Below are 8893 nucleotides of genomic sequence, written 5' to 3'. Positions count from 1 at the left end.
TCTTTATATTATTCCGCACTTATTATATTTTATCTTAGCTAATTATTGTTATTTACTAAATGGAAATAAGGATTTGGTTTAATGATTCTCTAACGTTGGCTTGCCTAGCAAGTGAAATGTAAAGCGCCATCACGGTCCTGACGGTGAGAATTCCGGGTCGTGACATACCATCAGAAGGATTGAGTCACAACAGGGCATTGCACATCACAGTGAAATTCGAAGATAAGCTCATCGCTAGGGTCTGGATAGATGTAGGTTTGAGTCTGAATATATGTCCACTGACCACTCTAAAAAGATTGGGTAAAGGCCTGTACGAGATACGAGTGGGAAGCATGAATGTGAAGGCGATCGATGGATCTCAGAGAGCCACTATAGGAGAAATCAATTTCAATCTAGAGATGGTTTTGGCACCTTTGCACCAGACATTCCATCAGGCTGACATGATGTGGGGGTCTGAGGAAGATGAGGTTTTGGCCGGGATGAGAAAGCTGTTTCAAGATGAAGAAGACATGGATTGTAGTGCAATTGTTGAGGAGGAGGAGGAAGACCTTACTATTCAAATCATGGAAGAAGGAGTTGTTCTCAAGAACTGAACCACTGCACCATCCCGGGCTTGCCGAGTTCCTGGGTAGCCTGGAATATTATCATGAATTATTTTCAAATAGTTTTGAGCATTTAAGACATTTTCAGTATTTCGTTTGAAATAATTACTCGAGCCATCGAGTCGTACTTGTTGACATTTTAAAAGTTCTTTTTATGCATTATTGCTTTTCATATTTATCATTATTTTACTACATTTGATGAATCTACAATTGTGACATGTAATGAGACAACGCAACATAAGGACAGTGATTCGGAAGATCTGGAAGAAGATATAATACCTAAGGGAATCATCAAAGAAGTAGAGAATTTTGAAAACAAACCAAAGTCTAATTTGGAGGAAACTGAGGATATTAACTTAGGGGATTCCGAAATAATCAAGGAAACTCGTATAAGCATTCATCTACCACCATCTGAGAAAGAAGAGTATATCAGATTCCTAAAGGAGTATGAGGACATCTTTGCATGTTCCTACGACGATATAACTAGTTTAAGTACATCCATAGTAGCTCACAAGCTACCCATCAATCCCATGTGTCCATCGGTGAAGCAGAAATTCAGAAAGCTCAAGCCAGATATTAGTTTGAAGATAAAAGAGGAGGTCACCAAGCAAATCAATGCCAAGGTTCTCCGAGTGGTCGAATACCCAACCTGGTTGGCCAACATTGTGCCATTCCAAAGAAATATTGGAGGGTTAGAGTATGCATCGATTGCCGAGATCTGAACAGAGCAAGTCCTAAGGATGATTTCCCGTTGCCTAACATACACATATAGATTGAAAAATGCACTAAGTATGAACTCCAATACTTTGTAGATTGCTTCACAGGATACCACTAGATTTGGATGGATGAAGAGAATGCCGAAAAGACCGTCTTTATCACACCATGGGGAATATATTGCTATAAAATGATGTCATTTGGGTTGAAGAATGTTGGGGCCACCTACATGAGGGCCATGACGACTATCTTTCATACATGATACATAAGGAAATAGAGGTGTACGTGGACGATGTTATCATCAAATCTAAATGGAGTTCGGATCACATAGCAGATCTGAAGAAATTTTTCAATCGGCTTCGAAAATACAACTTGAAGTTGAACCCTACAAAATGTGCCTTCGGAGTCCCTGCTAGAAAATTATGAGGTTTCATCGTCAGCCGCCAAGGTATCGAGTTAGATCCGTCAAAAATCAAAGCTACACAGGACTCGTCACCGCCAAAGAAAAAACAATGTGATGAGTTTTCTAGTGCGCCTCAATTATATCAACTGTTTCATAGCACAATCGATGGTGATATGTGAGCTAATCTTCAGAATGCTGAGGAAAGATGCTGCAACAAGTTGGATAGAAGAATGCAAGAAAGCCTTCGACAAAATCAAAGTGTATTTATCCAAACCGCCTATGTTGGTCCCACCAAAACCAGGAAGACCCTTGCTGCTTTATTTTATCTGTGTTGGATGGGGCCTTTGGTTGTGTTCTATGACAACATGATGAAAGTGGAAAGAAGGAGTAGGCGATATATTATCTGAGCAAGAAGTTCAAGCCTTATGAAGCCCGGTATTCTTTATTGGAATACACCTGCTGTGCTCTGGCATGGATAGCCCAGAAGTTGAGGTATTATTTCTATGCGTACACTATATATCTCATATCGAGGATGGATCCGCTAAAATATATCTTTCAGAAACCATGCCTACGGAAAAACTAGCAAAGTGGCAGATATTGCGGAGTGAGTTCGATATCATCTATGTAACCCAGAAGGCAGTCAAAGGCAAGCATTGGTGAATCACTTGGCAGAACATCCCATAGACGGAGGATACGAAGCATTGAAAACGTATTTTTCCGACGATGAGGTATCGTTTGTGGGAGTAGAAATTACTGAGGCATACGATGGTTGGAGGATGTTCTTTGATGGAGAAGCAAACATCAAAGGAGTAGGTATCAGAGCTGTCTTAGTGTGAGAAACCGGTAAACACTATCCGGTATCTGCAAAACTCAGGTTTCCATGCACCAACAATATAGCGGAATATGAGGCGTGCATCCTGGGACTCAGGTTGGCCATTGACATGAACGTTCAGGAGTTGCTGGTAATCAGGAGATTCAAATCTATTGATGCACCAGGTTCTAGGAGAATGGGATATGAAGAACACCAAAATATTTCCATACTTGCACTGTGTACAAGAGCTGATCAAGAGATTCACAATGATAGAGTTCAAGCATGTTCCAAGGATTCAGAATGAGTTTGCAGATGCATTAGCCAATTTAGCCTCCATGATACAATACCCAGACAAGAATTTCATCGATCCTATCCCAATAGGAATTCATAAGCAGCCAACTTATTGTGCTCATGTTGAGGAAGAGATTGACAAAAATCCGTGGTTCCATGACATAAAGGAATACTTGGAAAAGGGAGAATATCCAGAGCACGCTACACACACTCAGAAGTGCACACATCGAAGATTGGCCAACCATTTCTTTTAAAGCGGAGGAATTTTGTATGGAAAGACTCCTAACTTGGGATTGTTGCCATGCATCGATGCCAAGGAAGTGTCTAGTCTGATCAAGGAAATACATGCCGGAACTTACGGATCCCATATGAACGGTTTCGTTCTAGCCAAGAAGATATTAAGAGCAGGGTATTTCTGGATGACTATGGAAACATATTGCATCAAATATGTTCAAAATCATCACAAATGCCAGATACATGCTGATATGATACGAGTGCCGCCCAACGAACTCAATGCAACAAGTTCGCCCTGGCCCTTCTCTGCTTGGGGTATGGATATCATTGGACCAATTGAACCCGCTTCTTCAAACGGACATAGGTTCATTCTGGTGGCTATAGACTACTTCATGAAATGGGTTGAAGCCGCATCCTATAAGGCTGTAACTAATAGGGTAGTAGCAGATTTTGTTCGGGATCGCATCGTTTGTTGATTTGGAGTATCTGAGTCAATCATTACTGACAATGCCTCGAATCTCAACAACGACTTGATGAAAGCCATGTGCGAAGCATTCAAGATCAAGCATCGAAACTCTACAACATACAGGCCGCAAATGAACAGATCTGTAGAAGCTGCCAAGAAGAACATCAAGAAGATATTGAGGAAATTGGTAGATAATTACAAACAATGGCATGAGAAACTACCGTTTGCTTTGCTCGGGTATCGCACCATAGTTAGTACCTCAACTGGGGAAACTCCCTACCTACTAGTCTACGGTACTGAAGCCGTTATTCCCGTCGAAGTGGAAATCCCTTCCTTAAGAATCATACAAGATGACGAGCTCAGCGATGCAGAATGGGTACGGAGCCGGCACGAACAACTAGCTCTCATTGATGGAAAAAGAATGAACGCATTATGTCACGGTCAACTCTACTAGAATAGAAAGGCAAGAACTTTCAACAAAAAGGTTAGGTCAAGGCAATTCACACAGGGGAAATTGGTACTGAAACGGATCTTCCCACATCAGGATGAAGCAAAGAGAAAATTCTCACCCAACTAGCAAGGCCCTTACATGGTTCGCCAAGTATTAACAGGAGGAGCACTTATACTCGCAGAAATGGACGGAGAGATCTGACCAAAGCCCATCAATTTGGACACAGTCAAGAGTTACTATGTTTAAGATTATGTTTGCACTTTGTATTTAACGGAACTACGCTTGACCTGATTCCCATTTAAGAGGGGATACGTAGGCAGCCCTGTGGGTTCGGTCACATCATAATAAAATCTCCATTTCTCCTATGGTCAGAAATTAGGGCAAGAACTCGAGTTTGCCATATCTCATCATGTTTGGAACCGCCAAGGAATGTATCGCCAGAAGTACGCATTTAAACCGGGGCAGAATTTTGAGGAGGATCCTCAAAATTCCGAGTTAAGGAAGTCACAATGTTTCAAAAGCATGTCATAGTCATCAATTCAACAAACTATCTACTCTCATGCATTATCACATATTTGAAAACAACTACATTTTTATACAAGAAGTTTATCGCAAATTCATGTTTTCGAAAACTTTATCTTTATATATAGTAGCCAGACTTTACCCGGGGTGACTCAAGCAGGACCTCCAGACAAGAGCAAAAGCAAAGCAAGGAATCGAGAGCACGAACCAACCTTTCCCCACAAAACTCATGATTTTCCTTTGGACGCAGGCACAATGAACATAACAGGAACGGCCACAAATACATACACACAGCAAGATCACTATCTTTATGACGACAAAAGTCACCAAACGCAAACACGTTAAGCTAAGAAATGCTTTATCCTCTCGCACTTAGTCATTGCTTTTCTTGGATGGTGATAAACACTGCCCTTATCATTGCATAGGTCTAAACACTTCCCTCACCTTGCATGAGGCTAAGCACTACCTCCACATTGCATAAGTTTAAGCATTGCCTTCCTTTGCATGAGACTAAACATTGTCTCTACTCCTTGCATAAGGCTAAACACTGTCCTCACGTTGCATGAGGCTAAGCACTGCCTCCACACTGCACAAGGCTAAGCACTGCCTTCCTTTCATGAGACTAAGAACCATCTCCATTCGTTGCATAAGGCTAAGCACTGCCTCCATACTACATAAGGCCAAGCACTGCCTTTCCTTATATGAGACTAAGCACTGTCTCCATTATTTGCATGAGGCTAAGCACTGCCTTCACATTGCATAAGGCTAAGCATTGCCTTCCTTGTATGAGACTAAGCATTGTCTCCATTCGTTGCATGAGGCTAAGCACTGTCTCCACACTGCATAAGGCCAAGCATTGCCTTTCTTTGCATGAGACTAAGTACTGTCTCCATTATTTACATAAGGCTAAGCACTGCCTCCACATTGCATAAGGATAAGCAATGCCTTCCTTGCATGAGACTAAGCAATGTCTCCATTCTTTGCATGAGGCTAAGCACTACCTTCACACTGCATAAGGCCAAGCATTGCCTTTCCTTGCATGAGACTAAGCACTGTCCCCATTCTTTGTATGAGGCTAAGCACTGCCTTCACATTGCATAAGGCTAAGCAATGCCTTCCTTGCATGAGACTAAGCACTGTCTCCATTCTTTGCGTGAGGCTAAGCACTGTCTCCATTCTTTGCATGAGGCTAAGCACTGCCTTCACATTGCATAAGGCTAAGCATTGCCTTCCTTGTATGAGATTAAGCACTGTCTCCATTCGTTGCATGAGGCTAAGCACTGTCTCCACACTGCATAAGGCTAAGCATTGCCTTCCTTTGCATGAGACTAAGTACTGTCTCCATTCTTTGCATAAGGCTAAGCATTGCCTCCACATTGCATAAGGATAAGCAATGCCTTCCTTGCATGAGACTAAGCAATGTCTCCATTCTTTGCGTGAGGCTAAGTACTACCTTCACACTGCATAAGGCCAAGCATTGCCTTTCCTTGCATGAGACTAAACACTGTCCCCATTCTTTGTATGAGGCTAAGCACTGCCTCCACATTGCATAAGGCTAAGCACTGCCTTCCTTGAATGAGACTAAGCACTGTCTCCATTCTTTGCGTGAGGCTAAGCATTGTCTCCATTCTTTGCATGAGGCTAAGCACTGCCTTCACATTGCATAAGGCTAAGCATTACCTTCCTTGTATAAGACTAAGCATTGTCTCTATTCATTGCATGAGGCTAAGCACTGTCTCCACACTGCATCAGGCCAAGCATTGCCTTTCTTTGCATGAGACTAAGTACTGTCTCCATTCTTTGCATAAGGCTAAGCACTGCCTCCACATTGCATAAGGATAAGCAATGCCTTCCTTGCATGAGACTAAGCAATGTCTTTATTCTTTGCGTGAGGCTAAGCACTGCCTTCACACTGCATAAGGCCAAGCATTGCCTTTCCTTGCATGAGACTAAGCACTGTCCCCATTCTTTGTATGAGGCTAAGTACTGCCTCCACATTGCATAAGGCTAAGCACTGCCTTCCTTGCATGAGACTAAGCACTGTCTCCATTCTCTGCGTGAGGCTAAGCACTGCCTCCACACTGCATAAGGCTAAAGCACTACCTTCCTTGCATGAGACCAAGCATTGTCTCCATTCTTTGCGTGAGGCTAAGCACTGCCTCCACACTGTATAAGGCCAAGCACTCCTTTTCATTTCATGAGACTAAACACTGTCTTCATTCTTCGCATGAGACTAAGCATTGCCTCCACTGCCTTTCCTTGCATATGACTAAGCATTACCTCCACTCTTTCCATCGTGCTAAGCACTGCCCTCATCTCATACAAGACTAAGCCTTGTCTTGTCTCGTTCTTGTATATGACTAAGCATCGCTTGTCCTTTCTATCAAATGATCGATATTACCGCATACTTGCATTTCATGGGCTGAAACATCACTATAATGTCTGAAAGCGCCATAGTCCAAAGGCACCATCCTCATAGCCTGATCACACCATGCCATGGCCTGAGGATCTATAAAAATTGCATATCGTTATTCAAAGGCGTCATAGTCCGAAGGCACCATCCTGATGACCCGAGGACACCATTACATGGCCTGATAATCCCTTATCATATACTTCATGGCCCAGGACGTCATGGTCTAAGGACATCATCTTTATCGTCCGAGTTTGTCAATCATCAAAATCAAAATCGCTTAGGTCAACACTCTCATTCTAATTCATTGCTCTTCAAATGTGCGGGAAACCTCTGTCTTAATTTATGTGACATTTTCTCTCTTTTCGAGATTCAAACTTCTTGATATTCACCGTGTTTAAACATAGTATTTTTTAATATAGTCTATCCACCGAGGCTTTTACCTCCCGTGGTGACGGGGGGTTTGGCCTGGACCCCTACCTTTTAAATTATTTGAAAGAAAAGATTACAACGAGGGGGACATATAACCTCACCTCAAAAGTTACAAGGGATAGTAAGGGAAGAAAAGGTGAGGCTTTTCCCTGGAACCTTATACAAAATATTAGGAAATTAGGAAAATACTTCCTATTAAATTTGATGGACTTGGCCTTTGGAGATGTTACTGTGGGTAGTTCTTTGAATATAGGAAAAAGGATAATGTTGCACTTCCTCTATGAAGTATGATATACAGTTCATTGAGGGTCATAGCACCATGTGGAGTGCTTCTTTGTTTTCCTTCTGAAGTTGGGGAGGTGAAGCTTGTTCATTCTCAAGGGACCTCTAGCTTCACCCGGAAGATCATTCTCCATGTAGAAAATTCTTTCATCTGAGATAGTTATTGCATATCTGGCAAGAGTATCCGCTACCTCATTGCTTTCTCTGAAGCAGTGGTTCACCTGAATACTTCTTTGGTTTATTTTTTTTTGAATATTCTCAATCAAGTTGTGCAGTGACCAGGGATGTTTAATGGATCCCTGAATCATTTGAACAATCATTGAGTTCATTTCAAGTTGCAAACTATCAAAATGTTGATCGCAACACCAAGTGATACCAATAAGCGCAGCCTGAGCTTCACTAAATTTGTTAGTGTAGAACTGAGTAGGTTAGGCAGAGGCCATAATCATGTTGTCACTTTTATTTCTAACAATTCCACCTACTCCAGCTTTTCTTTGATTGGCATGAAGCTTCCATCTGTATTGAGTTTTCAGTTGTTAACATGTGGTCTCAACTAATATACATTAAGCTTGTAATTTTCTGTAATATAGCAAACTCGACTCCAATTTCAGCTATCCTCCATTATACTGAATTTTTTGCCCATTGCCACTTTACCCTGAAAAAGTATTTGGTGGCAAATTCTAGAAACTGAAGCGATTTTTTGATCATACTTCTTAGTATACCTAGCCTTCTATATCTCCCAACATAATATACTAGGAGTGATTTGAAAAAAAAAAACATGGTGAGCTTTGTATTTTGGTATAGAGTTCTAGCAATGCCAAAGATAATTTGTAAGGCTGGTTCCATTGATGTGAATTCCCAAGGGGGCAGCTATCTGATTCCAGACCTTCTTTGCTATGACACTGTTGGCAAAAACATGATTTGCAGTTTCATCTTTTGGAACCCTACAATATGAGCAACTTGCTGATAAATTGATACCAAACTTACTAATATTATCATCCAATGAAAGTCTTCCCTTCACTAGTCCTCACATGAAGAAAGAAATTTTAAAGGGAAGTTCTTTGATCCAGACTCTAGAGAAGATTGGAATTTTGTTGTTCTTCAATCTTAGTTCTTCATATGCCGAGGCACAAGAGAAGATTCCATTGGGGGTAATTTTCCAAGTAGCTTGGTGTTTGAGAAGTCCATTCCCAATGTTTACCTCATTAATAATATTTCTCACTTTGTCAAGGTCCCAAACATGATCATTAATGTAATCCTTGACTTTCTCATTCA

At 41.4% G+C, this 8893-nt stretch overlaps 1 protein-coding gene across 1 annotated transcript; it reads left to right on the top strand.

The window, feature by feature from the left end:
- Positions 1 to 1132: 1132 nt before the first annotated feature.
- Positions 1133 to 3075, top strand: LOC138899271 (uncharacterized). Its single transcript, XM_070185416.1, has 2 exons — positions 1133 to 1225; positions 2716 to 3075. The coding sequence occupies exons 1-2, from the start codon at positions 1133 to 1135 to the stop codon at positions 3073 to 3075; spliced, it is 453 nt and encodes a 150-aa protein (XP_070041517.1).
- The last annotated feature ends 5818 nt before the right edge of the window (positions 3076 to 8893 follow it).

This window comes from Nicotiana tomentosiformis, chromosome 9 (assembly GCF_000390325.3).
Source record: "Nicotiana tomentosiformis chromosome 9, ASM39032v3, whole genome shotgun sequence".
Lineage (NCBI taxonomy): Eukaryota > Viridiplantae > Streptophyta > Magnoliopsida > Solanales > Solanaceae > Nicotiana > Nicotiana tomentosiformis.
The sequence above is the reverse complement of the archived record's forward strand: the minus strand, read 5'-3'. Positions and strand labels throughout refer to the sequence as shown.